The sequence below is a fragment of the Lepus europaeus genome, chromosome 10 (assembly GCF_033115175.1).
Source record: "Lepus europaeus isolate LE1 chromosome 10, mLepTim1.pri, whole genome shotgun sequence".
In the NCBI taxonomy this organism is placed as follows: Eukaryota; Metazoa; Chordata; class Mammalia; order Lagomorpha; family Leporidae; genus Lepus; species Lepus europaeus.
The window spans coordinates 84,331,796-84,349,679 of record NC_084836.1 but is presented as its reverse complement, the minus strand read 5'-3'; the positions used below and the strand labels follow the sequence as shown (position 1 = coordinate 84,349,679).

Genomic DNA, 17,884 nt, shown 5'->3' with positions numbered 1-17,884 from the left:
TATGGGGAAAACGAGTAGGCTGCCTGTTGCACAAAGATAAAAGATGGGTTGCTTCGAACTTAAGCTGGATCTGATCAGATACAATAATTTGCAAACCAGTCATAAGTCTTGCAGAGAGCTTTATTTTGGGAGAATTTGAGTACAAAACTGTAATTTCTGAGCCTGTTGCAAAAAACACTCAGGTATACATAATGCCTAAGAAACCAGGAAATGTGTTTCTTCACGATAGTTAGGAAAGGCAACAAACATCTGTATGGACAAAAGAATCACAGAAACAGGGCCAGGTAACATGGAAATACTGAAAAGTGCACATGCCCAATGTGAAGCCCAGGAGACTGGAAACCGACAAACAGACCTATCATCTGTGCTCAGAGCAGCTCTGCTGGCCAAAACCTACAGCCCCATGAATGTCTGCTCAGTTCCCACCACGTGTGAGCTTCCGGAGATTCAGAGATTGGGACGTGGACCTTGCCCTCAAGAAGCCTACATCAATTAAATACACAAGCACTAGATAAAAGAATTTGGAAAGAGCTATGATACAGGAATGCGCAAAATGCCTGCCAAAGGATAAAGACAAGGCACTGAGCTCCCACTGGAGATGCCCAGAAAGCGTCCAGGGACACAGTTCCTACGCTCAGCTTAGAAGATGAAGAGGACGGGCCAGTGGAGGAGGCTGGGATGTTTTCACAGAAGCACAGGGCTGCAGAGAGGTGTAACGTGCCTGTTTCATCCACTTAACCCAAAAGAAAAGGCTCCAGGCAGAAGGTGACAGAAGATAACACTGGGGAACAAAGCCATGGATGATCCTACCAGGGCTGAACTGAGGAGCCAGGCCAGATGCTGGAAAGAGGGTGTTCCTAGAGGGAGAACGGTCCCCACCAGGAGCTAAGCAGATACACTGAGCTCCACTCTCAGGTGCAAGGTTGAGACAGGATGCTAGGGACAGTCCTCCCTGTGCCATCTCATAGAGGAAGTCAGGACTCAATAGAGGACTGACATTCAGAAGTCAGCAACATCTGCTACATTGGCCACTGGAGTAGGGAAAAGAAAATCTCTCCTCCATGTTCTTCCGGCGATGAACAGCATCCTTCTCAAAGTGAAAAGGCCCCAGAGACCTGCATGGAGATGACAAGAGAGCTGGGCAGACAGTCCCCATGTAGAGCCAACTATGGAAGGAGGAAATTCTCCAGGGATAGAGCAGGTGATGAGACAAGAAAGCAGGCTGGTGGTCGGGAAGCAACAAGAAGGGAAGGGAGCTGCAGAAACTCAAGAAGAGCCCCAGAATCTTTAGACAGATGTGGGCATGAGGGTTTCACACAGAGGAGGAGGAGGCCTGTGTGTGTGTTGGTGGGCAGGGGCACTAACATCTAACAAGCATCAACTTTGAATTATGCAGTTATGAAAGGGGCCAGGAGCTGTTTGTCTAAAAGGGGGAGAGGATTAAAAGCAGCAGCAGAAAGCTCTGAGATAAGTCTCTTGAATGCAATGCTCTAGCAATTCTTTTAACCGCTACTGATGCAAAGCGGTCCTGGAGAAGTGACAAGGCAAATATGGGGAAAGGGACTCCAAACTTGGCAACTGCTGTCAGGGGCCGCTCACTGGTGATGTGAGAAGTTGAAACTTCAAGAGTGACTGTGGGGCTCCGTGAACATGCAGCTGACCCATGAGATGCGGCACGCTGGGGAGCAGGTTGATTGGCACAGCTTTCCCTAATGTAAAGACTGAAGTCACCCAGGTTTGAGATAGACAGATAATGCCACCGCTGCCCTTATTGCTCACAGGCTTTACAAGTGTCTTCCCTGTACACTAAATCATGCTTCAAGGTGACTGTGCCTCATGCTGTCGGAAAAACTCAAGCCCCAGCCTGGGGCTGGACAAATGATGGGTCCTCAAATGCCAGCTGCATGAAGGAGGTGAAAGTGCTGGAGCTGCAAACGTCTATTTCCCTCAACAGGAGGAACTGCCTTCATCCCGCAAGCAGAGCAACAGTGCTTTTGACAGGCCACTCAAGCCCTCGCTTTCCCACAGGGAGGCTGACTGTCGGCAGACTGCTCAAATGCACAGTCACTTACAGGAGAAAGTTCAAGGCCCAGGGCATAGTTTCTCAAGGTTACACTCATTATCCCTCTTGCCTCTTGACAACCTGCTCCTCCATTCGTGTGCTTCAGCTGGGTGACATATACCTCCCAACCAATTACGTAAGCCAGAAATTGGAAGTCAACATTTTTCACTTCTTTCTGTCCCACATCCAATTAATCATCCAGGCCTCATGACTTTCTCCCTTGATTATCTCTGCAGTAGCTCAGCCCTCCAGGTTCCTTTCTCGGCTGCCTCTGTCCAAGCCTGCTTCTCCAGCGTCCTTGCTGTGTCAGAGTGATCGTCTTCAAGGCAAAGTTAATCACACTCATCCTTGACTACAAACCCTTCCTGGATTCCTACCATTGGTTGGGCTGAGCTGGTTGAACTGAACTCAGACGAACTTCAGAGAGGCCATACAATCATCAGGATGATCCATCCATGTTAGATTAACTCTTCAGTAACTTATTATACTTATTGGAGAACTGTATTTTGAGGTTATCTTCTTTCAATATTTACAAACATAGTTTTTTAAAAATTGGACATCCTTGCAAAAACAGAAGGAAGAAAAAAGAGTGCAGGAAAATAAGATTCAAACCATTATTTGCACACCCATGTTCATAGCAGCATTAATAATAACCAAAAAGCAGAAGCAGTCAATAGATGGGCAGATAATAAAATGTAACAAATGCATACAATGGATGCTATTTGATCATAAAAAGGAAAGAAATTCTGGCATATACAACAATACAGATGACTCTTTTTTAAAAAAAAATATTGATTTATTTGAAAGAGTTACAGAGAAGAGAAGGAGAAGCACAGGCAGAGAGAGAGAGAGAGAGGTCCTCAATCGGCTGATTCACTCCCCAAATGGCCGTAACGGCTGGAGCTGTGCTGATTCAAAGCCAGGAGCCAGGAGCTTCCTCTAGGTCTCCCATGTGGGTGCAGGGGCCCAAGCACTTGGGCCATTCTCCACTGCTCTCCCAGGCAATAGCAGAGAGCTGGATCAGAAGTGGAGCAGCTGGGACTAGAACCGGCACCCATATGGGATGCCGGTGCTTCAGGCCAGGGTGTTAACTCTCTGCGCCACAGCGCCCCAAGCAGGTGACTCTTAAAGATATTATACAAAGTGAAATAAACCAATTATGAAAGGACAAACACCATAATGATTCTACTTATACTAACATAGTCAAATTTATGAAGGCCAAGAGTAAGAGAGTGGTTGCCAGGAGCTGGAGGGATAAGGAAATACATTATCACTTAATGGACAGAGAGCTTCAGGTTTGTAAGTTAAGAGGCATTCTAGAGACTGGTTGCACACTAATGTCAATGCTCTCACAGCTACCAAGTAGCACATTTAGAACCAGTTAAGATTGTCAATTTTAAGTAGATTTTACCACAAACAAACAAAGAGTAAAGAAATTACCAAATGATCATGGGTGTATAGAAAATAATTCTCTTTTGTGTTTGGGGCCATACATTTTTTTTCTGATGTCAGCATACATTTAATTGTTGAAGAGTATTCAGTCATAGCTTTGAAGTTTAACAAACATCTCAATTCTCAGATGTCTGAAAGGTAGGTCAAAGTGGGATGATTCGTCTGAGTTGTGCAAGAGAGGTAGCTGCAGAGAAGCTGGGAAACATGTCTAATCTCCTAGTGAAGACGACAATCGGGACAGGGCTTTGGTCTCCTGATTACTGTGCCAGCATTGTCTTCCAGTGAACAAATGCTGTGGAAAACCACAAAAACTGGGTGCAAGAGTCAAATGCAACCTTGTTTGGTTAAGTCCAGTTCTTCTGAAATTAAGGAAAGCCCACTGAGTTTAAGAATAAGAGTGAAATCATTGTTTATGGAAACAAACACTAATACATCAAGGTTTTCTGATGGATGCTGTAGATCTGGACAAAAGAAATTTCTTTTCTTTTTATATTTTCCTCATCTTCTTGCAGCGCTGGTTGAAAACAGGGAAGAAACCCATGAGGCTCTCAGTGGAGTGGGAACCATAGCTGCTGAGTCGTCAGGGCTCTGGGGGATCCGGCTCCATTCATACCTGACAGGTTCCTAGTAGACATCACTACCCAGCACAGCATGCCCGAGACACTACCCTCTTCACTCTCTTGAGGCTCCATTTTCACGTGGGCCAGATTCCAAAGACGAGAAGCATTTACCTCCACACTGGAAGCCTGAGGCAAAGTTTCACCCTCTACGTTAGATGAGAAACGTTCACTCTGAGCTCCGAAGATTCTATGGGCAAGGACTGGTCCCCAGAAGCCAGGTCAGCCTCCCGTTCCTTGCTGAGGGGAGAGGTGATGTCACCCACAGGCTCCTCCTTGATCTTCACGGGTTTGGTGTCCTCAGCGCCCTTCTCAGGACTGATAATCCTTTCATACTCTTCAGAGAGTCACTTACTAATCTGTAGCATGTAAGTGTGACAGTCCTTGATGCGGTGCTGCCAGAACTCCTGGATAGAGAGCACACTGCCAATGCCCACCTCGTGGAACACCTGCTCCATAACATCCGGGAAAGGAGTCTGTCCCAACCGGGCCTCCCGATCCACAGCGAAGTGCAGCAGCTTGGTGAACTTAAGGCAACACTCGTGCGCCACATCAGTGAGGGTCTCCAAGGCACTTTCATTAGCACACTCGAAGACTTCATGGGCCAGCATCGTGGCCACTGCGTGGTACAGGAGGTACCAACAGGAATGCCGGCTGAGTTCGGTCACAGGTTCCCCTTTTCCATGATGAAAGTTACTCTCTGGTCACTGTGTTGGATCTGGAATGGTGCATTGGGGTTCTTACAGTCCAAAGGCAGGAGGTCAGCAGGGAGAGGAGGGGAAGAGGTTCACTCTCCTCATTCTTTACACCTTCTGTCTTCTGTTGATTCTGGATCTCAGCTGTAGCAATAAGGTTCTGAAGGAGTTGGTTGTGTTGGATCAACTGAATGCAATGGGTGGTGAAGCTGTGTGACTCTGAGGGGCTATTAAGTATAGTGGGGGGGGAGGGGTTGGGCTTATTTTAGATGGTTGGTGCAGGGGCGGGTCATGGACTTCCACCAGACGGAACTCCAGGGAGAGCAAATCAAAGGAACTTCTGTTGGTCTGGTTTGATGATATTGGTATTTCTCCCCAGTACCTCAACGTTTTGGAATACGGGAAGAGTTCTCAGGTTTAATGTAGATGATATTCTAAAAGTGATGTGTTTAAATCTCTGGCAACTGTCGATTCTAGGCTTCTGCAGTGAAAAATATGAAGTCCAGTCAGTTATTTACATAAAAGGCAGGCTGTTCAAGACCACTTAGAAAAACGTCAGTGTCAGACGAATGCAGGACCAAAGAGGTTCTCTCTTTCCAGATTCACTGCCCATGTATCTCTTCAAGCCCAAATAACATTGATCGAACGCCAGGCATTACATGAGGAAAGGAAGACCAAATAAATAATTGCAAGATCTGTCCGAAAGGAGTAAGAAGGACAGGTGCTGAGTCCAGGGAATGCCCACATTGCTCCCTGGTCACGGTCTATAATCCTGAGGTCGCCTGATGCCCAATGCAGCCGGGACGTAGGGAGGTCTGGAACTGAACTCAGGCCGCTGTTCTCACCACAATGCAGAAGCTGGACTCCAAGAGGCCTGAGCCACAGGTCACAGCAGGCCCGAAAGGCTGGTTTGTTGGTTAGTGGTCCTAGGCTGCTGGAAGCACTTCCTGGGCCATACATTTTAATCATACATTCTGGACTAGCTCAGAAGACAAGCTAATCAGACGAACAAAAATGTTACACGTGCACAGTACCATGTGCCTGCCTCAGGAACCTGAACTGCAATCTCTCATTCAACCTGACCAAATGCAAAAGTGCATCTCCCTGAAGAACAGCTCTGCCAGTTTATCAAAGCCAACCTCAAGTAACAGCGCTTGGCCTTTGGAGAGCTCACAGGCCAGGCCTCACCCTGTGACACTCAGCACCCTTCCAGTGACACGGATTCTAATTATCACAGGTAATGCATTGTTATGGTATTCAGCATGGAAACTGGAAAAGACCTGGCCTCCATAATACCCAGTGGGGTCCTGAGGATTAGGCCTACCACACTGGTTGCATGACGCAGGCTGGAGGTGTTCTTAATGTCAATAAGGAGTCCTACAGGCAGCTAGAAGGCCTCTGGTTTTCCATGTGCCCCAGCAGAGTATGGTTTGGCTGCACAAAGAGGCCTGGCACCAGGAAGAGAATCCCTTTCTAGGTACTGAGCCTAAACCATTTCCCTTCCCGTCTGACCTCCCAGAGGACAGATTACGGACGCCATGGCTCATTACCTCGAATCACATCTTGCCTCGCCTTCCTTCTACATGTGTTCATGTGACCGTGCCTGTAGTCCCAGGACAGAGAGCACTGCACGTCACCATTGGCAGACTCTCAGCACAAGGCAGATCTTTAATGAATGCACACTGAGCTGCTGGAGCAATTCAGACCTGCATTTCCACCATGAGAAGCCAGCACATGTGTGTGTCCAAGCAGCTTATCATCTGGATTTAAACACTTATTTAATAAGGATCATTCAATGTTCTTCCAGTTTATTGCATGGTGCTTATTTAGGCAGAAGGTATTTATACCTGGAACATCAAAATAAGATATAAACAGCATGAAGATAGCTTTACTTTTGCTTAATTTTTCCGAGTTGCTGGAGCAGACAACTTCACAACTAGGTGTCTGTTTCCCATAAATCAGAGTAGGCAATTTTTCTCCAATTATATTTTAATTCATGGGCAATCATTCTCTACAGCAGGTGGCGAGCTAAGGGGGTCTGGAAGCCAGGGAGAAGGAAGGTATGATGAAGTATTAAATAATTTTTATTTGAATTTGTGCCAGTGAGTATGACAGGGATGCAGAGACAACACGTGTCTGTCAAGTGGAGTCAGGCAAACAGGATGCATTAGGCTAGCATCAGATGCGTCCAGAACAGTCTCCTCTGCCAGCTGCAATGGAGTCTGAACCAGACTGTTTCTCACTTGGATTTTCTCAGTGCCTTGGCCTAATCCCCCATTTCATCAGCAGACCCTGTTCCCCTCTTGCTGCTGCAGGATCCTTAACATGACCTTGAGATTACTCAAAGAACCAGAATATCATGTGACACTTGACTGGTGCCACATGAATGCACTCCTCTTCATAATATGTCTTGTTCCAATACTAGGAACATCCATGCCTGAGAAAATAATGAAAACTCTCAAAAGAATCCATATGTCTTAATAAAATTTCATTGTTAATCTGTTTGTTGAATTTTTTACTAAGCATGTTATGAGAATGACCCTTTAAAATACAGAAATGAATAAGGCTCCTGACTTGCAATTGCTTCAATCAAATAGGAACAACACCTCCACAGAAGCAGAATTCCCACCCAACTGCCCAGCAGCAGCCCAGGCCCCGCCCATCCTGCCTCTGTGCATCTCTGGAGAGGATGCACCATCAACCCCCGCTATTTAAACCTCAAGTCTGGGAATCACTCTTGAATCTCAGATTCCACCTTGCTCTGCTCAGTGGCCAAAGCTCAGATTCATGCCACCTTCACCATTCATTGGCCTGAGGAAAAAGCATCCTCAATGGTCCCCTCCTCTGATGCCACATTCTCCAAATGAAACACATCCTAACAGCTGTATGCAGGACAGCTCCTGGTTAAAGCCTTCTTGTGACTGGCCAGTGCTCCTTCACTGCCCCCAAGGCCCTACATTAACCAGCCCTTGAAAGTCCCCGAATTTCCTCCAGTAGCACTATCCTTCCGCCTTCTCGTATTCCATACACCGGCCCTCTTCTCACATCTCATTCTGCAGTCACACCACTCGCTTCCCTCTCTGCCTGAACACACTCCACTCTCCCCCTTTCTGTTTTGGCAGTGTCAGCTTCTCTCCACCCAAGTCTTACAGCACGCATCCCCTCCTCAGGAAGCCCTCCCTGACTACTCCCTCAAACACTGCCCCAAGACATTTTATTCTCGGCTGGCACCGAGGCTCACTAGGCTAATCCTCCACCTGTGGTGCCGGCACCCTGGATTCTAGTCCCAGCTGGGGTGCCGGATTCTGTCCTGGTTGCTCCTCTTCCAGTCCAGCTCTCTGTTGTGGCCCAGGAAAGCAGTGGAGGATGGCCCAAGTGCTTGGGCCCCTGCACCCGCATGGGAGACCAGGAGGAAGCATCTGGCTCTTGGCTTTGAATCAGCGCAGCACGCCAGCCGTGGCGGCCATTTGGGGAGTGAACCAACAGAAAAGTAAGACCTTTCTCTCTGTCTCTCTCTCTCTTTCACTGTCTAACTCTGCCTGTCAAATAAAAAAAAAAAAAAAAAAAAAGAGAGAGAGAGAGAGAGACATTTTATTCCCATTCCACTTTCACTTTCTGGATTATTTAAAAATTACCAAAGTTTTGCTTCTCTCCTCCATTAGCATATAGCCCGGCCCTGTCAGGATTACTGAGGAGTGTACTTCTGTCCTAGAGGCATGTCTGGCTCACAGGAGGTGCTGAGGAAGCAGCTGCTGATTGGTGGATATCCAGCACAAAGGAGAGAAAGATGCAAATGACAGGGATGGGTCAAGAAGGCTCTCTGGCTTTTGTGGAGAGAGGAAAATAGGAAATAACTTCCCAAGGAAAGACTGCACAATGCTTTGGAGGACTAGTAGGCCGCAGGAACACAATGCATCCCAGGCTCTAGAATTAGCAAAGAAAAGACCTGAAAGGCACAGATGAGTCCAGGTGTGTCTGAGAGAGAAAACAACACTTGAAATGGGCGGTGCCCAGGAAGTGTGGAGGGTCAGCCATGTGAGAGATGAGTACAGGTGGTGGAGAGGGTATGGGATTGGAACCTCATTTTTTAAGACCATGGAAAGTCATTGAAAAGTTTTGAGGATGAAAACTGGTACACTCTGATTTCCTGTTTATGAACACTAAGAAAAAGTTTCAACTTAAAAATACACGACCAAAAATGACAGTACTTTTAAGAGGGTTATATATTCCCCCTATGTTTGGAGAAAAAAAAGGACTTTGATACCATGTATAAATACAAGGCAAAGAGGGGCCTATGGTTGGTGACTTCATATCTTAGAAGAAAGACTGAGTGTGGACCACCTTTCGGTTTTCAAAGGTAATGAAGAGCCATATCCCATTTCCAAACAAATTAAAAACCACCACTGAGGGTCTTGCAGGCAATACTGGATTCCAACATGAAATGGAATCTGGATCCAGGAGGACAAAGCTAAGCAAGCACTCTTCCTATCACAGGACAAGTGACTCGAACAGCAGTCAATGGATGGGATCATACCACTTAAGCGAAATTAATCCTGAAGACCTGCATACTAAATTAGACTTAAAGTAAACTCACGAATGACTCAATCTCTTAAAAAGGCATTGGATAAAACGATTAAGTAACTGAGGACCTACAACAAAATGTGCCTTCCAAATTATTGACTGTTCAGTTCCCACTTGTCAGGGGTCTTCTCAAGACAGAATTATCCAATAAGCCCAGCTTTCCTTAATAGACATGGAGCGGCATGGAAAGGCTCAAGTGGAAGGCACAGGCGGACACGAGGGAGCGTCCTGCAGCCCAGGAGCTAACTGGCATTTTTACTAGTTCAAGCAAGGGGTCAGATCTAGGCTTCAGCTTGCTGGCCCGTAAAATGAGGAACCCAGAAACATGATCAAAGGTCCCTTCTACAGCAAAGAAATTCCTTGTAGGTATCTGCTTTCCATAAACCAGAGTGCTGACTTGGGCTGGAAAGATGAACGCCTTGGAGTACGTGGTTCAGTGGGTGTGGGGATGAACCGGCCTCCACTGGAGGCAGTGATATGGCCAAAGCATGAATGTTAGAGTCGGATGGGTCTGGACACACATGTTAACTGTGACACTGTGGGAAGCAAACATCTATAAGTATCTCCATAAATGGGAATAGAGTTGCTGAGAGAATTGAAAGACCACAGATGCTAGGTGCTCAGTAGAATGCCTGACATATCAGTAACTACAAATAAATGACAGTTCTAGAAGACAATTGGTCACATTAGTTTTCTCACTTACTTAGCTATTGGATTTGCCTCCATTATTTTATATGAGATTCTCCAGTCAGAAAGATGATAAAATTAAGGAAGCTCACAAATCTGGAAAGCATCCTAAGTCTTTTCATCCAGGTACCCGTTTTCAGGCATTTTCATTATCACCATCACTTTATTAACAAAGACACTGAGGACTTGAGTGGTTTAGCTGGCTGCCTAAGGTCACCCAGCCAACAAGTCCATTTCAAACTCTCAAGTTCGCAGGCCGGTGTTATGGTGTAACAGGTTACACTGCTGCTTGTGATTCGGCATTCCATATGAGTGTTGGGTTCGTGTCCTGGGTGCTCCACTTCCAAACCAGCTCCCTGTTGATGGCCCGAGATAGCAGCAGAACATGCCCCAAGTGCTTGGGCCCCTGCCACCCGTGTGGGAGACCTGGATAAAGATCCTGGCTCAGCCTGGCTTAGCTCTGGCTGTTGTGGGCACTTAAAGTTTGAACCAGTGGATGGAAGACCTGCCTTTCTCTGTTTCTCTCTGTGTGTAACTCGGACTTTCAAATAAATAAATAATTTAAAAAAACCTCTCATTTATGTCCTCAGTGGTCCCCTAGCATTTAGAAGTACAGAAAATAATTTCCTGGGCTATGGATTGCATGCCTGAAGAAATAAAGCTGCCTTTGTTATAACTAATAATTTATAAAGTGAGATAAAAGTGCATAAATCAAAGGAGCTGTGTGCTGAGTTATCCAAGTGCCAACTCTAAAATATTTGACAGTCTGGGAAATGATAATGAAGCCTGTGACAATCCTTACTGATGCTTAGTTAGAACACTGTTAAGCAAAAAAAAAAAAAAAAAAAAAAAAAAAAAAATCAGAAAACATAGTTTCATTTAGGGTCTGATTATAACTAAGCAAAATGGTATACACATATAGCAATAAAGGAACTTGGAAAATGACTAGGGCTGATTTGCGAGGGAGGCGCAGTTGCGGGAGTTTTATTTTTATCTCGTGACTATAACGGAGCTGGCACAAGACACACCACAACTGTGATAAGAGAAGCAGACGCCGCCGCCATTCACTCACCCGGGGTTATACAACATGACCGCAGACAGGTTCTCGCAGGACTTGGAGAGGTCAGTCATGGACAAGCTGAAGGAGGACAGAAGGCCACTCTAAGAGCAGACACAGGGCAGAGCGGTTACCTTAGAGGATAAGAGACGGCCAGTGCTCTGGGCTCACTGTCAACTCACAAGAGACAATGAGGCCCGTGCACCCCTGAGGAACAGGACTAACAACCTGTCTGAGGACAGCAGAGTGGGGTGGCCAGCTCTGACATTCTCAAAACCCAGCCCCAAACACAGCAGGACTTGGGCATTCTAGCTCTGCGGAAATCCACCCGGAATCTACAACCCAGCTGCTCTCCCTGGCCAGGCTGCATTCAACTCGAGAAGGGAAGGGGTCACACCATCGTTGTCATTGTCACCCTCCACTCCACGCCCTGGCAGGCAGCAATCTCCTGCTGTCACTCACTTGTGCATCCTAAGGGATGAGGGCAGATGAGGGAAAAGCGAGGGGAGAGCAGGTGTGCAGGAGCTTGGCTGCTTGGGCTTCATGGAAAGCTACTGGGGGCAGGTTTTCCCCTCCCCGTTTGTTCCCATGAACCTGTGGTCCCAAGGCTGGAACACACAAGAAGCTTCCCTAACAGTGGTTGCAACATTGTCATTATTTCCCATCTCCTGGCGGCCCTTAAAAGAGCGGCTGGGGAGAGAGGCTATGGAACTCAGTGGTTAGGGCAGAGGTTTCTGGGCCCACAGGTCAGTGCTGCAGCCCAGGATCCCCACTTGCTGGCTACAGAGTCAGGGAGGGTCTGCCTCAGGCTGCTTTTCTTCATGATCATCTGTCTGTCCCACAGGGGACATAACTGCTCCTGCACATTTAAAGTCGTAGAACAAATGTGGAAGTTTAGCACAGATGCTAGCTCAAAGAAACATCGGCTGTCAACTCTGCCCAACTTTATCAGTCTAAAGGCCAGTCGTGCTGTCCCTAGGCAGGTTCCTTCCTTCTCATTTCTCCTTTCCTTTCTCTTCCTTGCCCATCTCCTCCATTCAGGAGTTCTCATGCCCTGTCACTAAAGGTCACCTTCCAGTCAACAATCCTTCACTCACCCTTGCTCTGTGTCTCACAGCAATGAAACAGCCAACTGACTGTGGCGGCTTCGGGGTGAAAAGTGGTTCCAACATCAGATAAATTCTTAAAATAGATGCTGATTGAGTGGAAGTCACTCTCCACTTCATGCAAAATGATGTGTGAGGGTGAGGCTGGAGGCTAAAGAGAAAAGTCTAGAAAGCTCTAGACAGGGCTTTTTCTCCTGCTCTGGACTTCCCTGGGTGCTCTCTTACTTCATCTGCCAATCATCTGCCATAAGGAAACTGCCTGGAATCACTCCAGGCTATAGAACCTCCTTGCAAGTGGTTCTGAACTCTGGGCCACCCAAGTGCTGGAATCAGCGTGGCGTGGGCCCACCCACCCACACTGCCATGCCACAGCACAAGGTCCCCTGGAGACACCATGCTGCTCACCTTCCTTTTTTCCCTGAGCTTGGCAGCTTCCTTTGGATGGTTAAACCGAAACATATTGGTTCTGCCCAAGAGTATCACGGCACCTGAGAGCACACAAAAACAGCAGTGAGTTCGCAGCAAGCTGCAACATCAAAACCTGCAATTCTAGAGCTGAAAAATAAGTTCTAATGCCTTATAAAAGGATTCAGCTTCAGTCCCAAACATCTACTTCCCTAAGCCAATTCTAAACCTGTGAATACTTTTATTTTTATAGCTGACATCACAATACTCATAATATCCTAGGCAGAAGGGATGAATCTAAACATTACAACCCATTATGAGATTTAAAACTTCATACACAGATAATTACACTTTTGACTGTTTAGAAGAAAAAAGAAGCCGGTTCTCCAGAGACATACTATCAAGCAAAGCATATGGTCACAAATTTGGGAAATGTTTATTAATGCTGATAAAAGTGCAACTCTCAGAGAAAAGTGTTTTCAAATGCAAACAAAGCAAAAATGGCAGAGTGCAGGTAACTTACTAAAACTGCCCGCAAAATCTGACAGCAAAGAAATTCTGCACATGTGTGATCTCTTTCCAAGGAAGAACATTGCTTTGCTCAAAACACTGTTAGAATTGTGATGGCCACATTACACACACACACACACACACACGAAATGCTCCTTTTTGACTTATTGGGGAAAAAAAAAACTGTATAAGGGGCAGAGGAATTCAAGGAGTGCCCAATGAGAACAGTCCTGCAGGGTCAGGAGGCTGTCAGCCTGGTTAAGCAAACAAACAAGCCCTCTCTAAAGTCAGAGCTGTCCACAGCTAGCACAGTGTAGGAAGGTCAGCGAGCTCCTTGTCACTGGAGGCACGCAAGAGGAGCAAAGCCACAGAAGAGATTCACGTGCTGTCTCTGGTCCCACCGCCTGAGAGCCTACAGTACCTCAGGACAGACCCGCATGACAAGGCTGTGTAGGCGGAAACAGATGTGTAGGTGGAGACCAGAGCCACATACTGAAGTCAGCCACCACAGATGACAGTGGCTAGCATCTGAGTGATGGGCACAGGCTGCTGTGGCTAAGGACAGACTTCAGCATGAAGGACCTGATCTAGGCCTTACTGGGTATCTGGAGGGCGACAGCAAGCATTGGGATCATCGCAGGGAGATGATGACCTTGGACAGCAGAATGGTTGGAGGAGAGAGCCAAATCCACCAAAACACAGGATTGTGAAACAGCAGCAAGCAGTGATCCTGGGTGCTTTAAGTAAAAACAGACTGTGATAACCCACAGAACCGGGATACAGAGTTTTGACCAGAGGCCACAACTGGTGGACAGATAAAATTCTGTCCACTGATATGTTCTATCATATCTTGCTTAAAGCTTCAAAAACAAAAGTACTAGTTTTCACATGAAACTCCAGGTTTCTTCCTAATATCCCTTTCAATATTGGATGATATGGAATCAGCTCTTTATTGCCACTTGGCAAAAACCCCTGGGTCATGACGGCTGCCTGCTCTGGACAGGGCATATGACATCTCACTGACCACAGCTGCCAGCCTCTCTTCTGAGTGGCATCATCACAAAGACCCTTCAGGTATAACATCATTACCCCACATAGCTATTCTGAACTGTCAACCAGTACATCCACCTGCACTACCGTGGAGTCAGAGAGATTTCAAGTTCACATGGCTAAAATCAAACTGTTTTAGGGGCTGGTGTTGTGGTACGGCAGGTTAAGCTACCCCTTGCTACTCTGGCATCTCATATTAGACTGCCAGTTCAAGTCCCAGCTACTTTGCTTCTAATCCAGATTCCTGCTAATGTGCCTGGAAAGTACTTGGCCCAAATACTTGGGAGCCTGCCACCAATTCAGGAGACCTGGATGGAGTTCCTGGCTCTAGCCTGGCTCAGACTTGGCTGTTACAGTCATTTGGGGAGTAAAAGTAAATTAGCAAATGATCTCTCTCTCTATCTCTTCTTCCTTCTCTCTCTCTCTCTCTCTCCCTCTCTCCCTCTCTCTCTCTCACCCTTTGTCACACTGTCTTTCCAATAAGTAAATACATATTAAACAAAACACATACCAAATTTGTTTACAGTACAACCATAGGGAGTAACTGAAGAGCTGGTTTTGGTAGTTGTCACTATTTTCTAGCAATGGAATAAACGTGAGAAGGCTGTTTTAGGAGACCTAGAAGGGCAATGCTGAATGTTACCCACTCTACAGTCTACATCTGCTTCATCCCCCTCATGTAAAATTGCATTGTCTGTTTTCCAATTATGGAAAAGCACCATGACCATAATTAAGAAATGTATTTCCCATGCCTTTTAAGCCTAAGACTTAGAGCTGCATGCCACATACAAAGTCAAAAGTTAAGCAGCCATGTCTGGGATATATGCATATTTAATGCTCTTAAAAGTTACATTAGAGATTAATAAGGCAATAGCATTCCAGGTGTTAATTACATCTAATCCAATTCTTTTTTTTTTCTTTCTGTTAATCACATGCCCAGCCATGCAAGCTGAAAATTGCTAAAATATGGTAATGGCAAAATAGAACAGTATTTCAGAGACATACTTCAAATAACATTAAATCACTGAAAATAATCCTGCCACCCACATTATTTGCATCGAGTTCACATAAAAAGTCCTTTAAAGAGTTATAAAGGAAAGCAAAAATATCCACGACAACTAAATTGTTTCTACCTAAATAATGTCAACTGCCTGGCATGTAAAAGGGGCTCCATTAAGGCTGGTTCCTTCCTTTTCTTTACTGTACATTTTGACTTAACAAACATACTGGTGCAGGTGTTTGGAAAGCAACTGAAGACATAACAGGATGTCTGCATCCCATGCAGATGCCTGGTTCTTGGCTCCTCTGCTTCTGGGACAGCTTCTTGCTAACATATACCCTGGAAGGCAGCAGATGATGGCTTAAATATTTGGGTCCCTGCAGCCCACATGGAAGACCCAGATTGAATGGCAGGCTCTTGGGTTTCGTCTGACCCAGCCCTTGCTATGGCAGGCATTTGGGGAAGTAAACCAACTAATGGGAGATCTCTGTCACTCTGCCTTCCAAATAAGTAAGTAAAGAATATCTTTTTTAAAAAAAATTAAATAAGTTTTGGGCCGGCGCCGTGGCTTAACAGGCTAATCCTCCGCCTTGCGGCGCCGGCACACCAGGTTCTAGTCCTGGTTGGGGTGCCGGATTCTATCCTGGTGGCCCCTCTTCCAGGCCAGCTCTCTGCTATGGCCCGGGAAGGCAGTGGAGGATGGCCCAAGTTTTTGGGCCCTGCACCTGCATTGGAGACCAGGAGAAGCACCTGGTTCCTGGCTTCGGATCAGCACAATGCGCGGGCCGCAGTGGCCATTGGAGGGTGAACCAGCGGAAAAAAGGAAGACCTTTCTCTGTTTCTCTCTCTCACTATCCACTCTGCCTGTCAAAAAAAAAAAAAAAAAAAAAAAAATTAAATAAGTTTTAAAAAGTAGATGAGATAAAAATCTAATAATGTTACAAATGTAAATCTGCAAATGCAGGAGAGAAAACAGGCCCAGCATTCAAAAAAAGGAGGGGAAAAAAGGAGGTTTACTGTATGGGAGGTAAGAGGATTCTCTCAGGGAAGTCATGCTTAAGAAAATCTTAAAGGATGAATTGGGGAAAAATGGAATATGCAAAGGTCTTAGAGTAGAAAACAGTGAGGAGGAGGAAGAAGTGGAGTGGGGAGAGAGGCGATTGTGAGGATGACAACAGGAAGACAGGTGCAGCAGCACTACATGGTTAGCTTTGAGTTCTGGAATGACCATTCTTGCAACTGGATGAAGAATGGCCAAAGGGGATCCGAGCAGACATGGACAAGCTAGGAAACTACTGCAGTGTCCAGGCCTGAAGAAGAGGGGTAGGCAAACAAATCCGGAAGATATTTAGGAGATAAAATCAACAGGAATTGGTGATGTACTAGAATGGGGGAGACAAAGGGAAGCGCGGCAGTCAGCTCCTGTGTTTGGGACTTCCCCACTGAATGGAGAACAAGCCACACTCACTGAGAACTCTGGTAAAGGGCAGCATGGGGGTGGGAGGAGGTGAGGGGATCAGCTGTTTGGTTTTAGATCTAATGAATTTGAAATACCTTTGGCAAATGAAAATTGGGTCGAAAGTTATAAAACAAATGCCTGGGATGCTCATCTATCTACTTCTTTAATTTACTTACCTATTATCTATCTGTCTGTCTATCTATCTATTATCTATCCATCTATCTATTTCTGGGTATGTGTATATATATATATATATATATATATATATATATATATATATATAAACACATACACAGGTAAGTGAACATATCTATGAGGATACTTCAAAAAGTTCATCATGGGAAAATGAATTAAAAACAAGTCTGTTTTGGTGCAAAAACCGTTTATATGCATTGTCTTTCATAACATGTATTTCCCGTGAATGTTCTGAAGATACTCTCATAAGTGAAGCAACAGGAGTGGGGATGTTACCCAGGGGAGAAGTGAGAGGTAAAAGAGGAAATAAACTAAAAGAAAAAATAAACGGGGTTGGGGGGACATGGAGGATATTGTTGAATGAATGTAAAGGAGGAATAAATGAAGGAACTAGGATGGAGAATGGTTAAGAGAGTACTGTTTCTGGATGAGCTGCACAGCCTGTGTCCAGCCCAGAAATCTTAGTCTGACCAAGGACAAGTCACTGCTCATCCTCCCCAGAATTCACTTTCCTCATCCAACCATCAAACTGGAAAATTTCTAAGATTCCTTCCAGACACTAGATTCTAGTCCTTGAATCTGGGGTTAATGTGATTAATCCCAGCAGATGGACTTTTGTGATGTGCTTAATTTGTAATTTTGGAAGCATGTCTAAACCTCCTTGAAATACACGAGGGCTTCTCTGAGATGACTTCAGGGCTTGTTAAATATCTGAAGACAGACAAATTCCAGACAGACTGGAAAGAGGACAGAGGGGAAATGACATTGTAAAAGGGCAGTCAGACATTTATTCAAAAGGAAGGAAGGAAGAAGGAGGGGAGGAGGGAGGGAAGAAAGAAGGAGGGAGGGAGGGAGGGAGGGAGGGAGGGAGGGAGGGAGGGAGGGAGGGAGGAAGGAAGGAAGGAAGGAAGGAAGGAAGGAAGGAAGGAAGGAAGGAAGAAAAGCTTTATTTAAATCTCTGAATGAGCAACCACTGAATGCTGGTTTCACATGAGCTTGTCTGTGTTA

The 17,884-nt window shown here is 45.8% G+C and overlaps 1 protein-coding gene and 1 pseudogene across 7 annotated transcripts in view; both read right to left on the bottom strand.

Moving 5' to 3' along the window:
* Positions 1-17,884, bottom strand: part of KIF16B (kinesin family member 16B) — a 328,211-nt gene that overhangs the window by 146,137 nt on the left and 164,190 nt on the right. For all 7 annotated transcript variants that reach the window (XM_062203838.1, XM_062203839.1, XM_062203844.1 and 4 more), the window contains exons 16-17: positions 12,663-12,745; positions 11,167-11,255 (exon numbers count right to left, since the gene is read on the bottom strand). In XM_062203838.1, coding sequence (XP_062059822.1) covers positions 11,167-11,255; positions 12,663-12,745 — 172 coding nt within the window. The remainder of the gene's footprint in view (positions 1-11,166; positions 11,256-12,662; positions 12,746-17,884) is intronic.
* Positions 3,964-6,419, bottom strand: LOC133767445 (STAGA complex 65 subunit gamma-like; annotated as a pseudogene).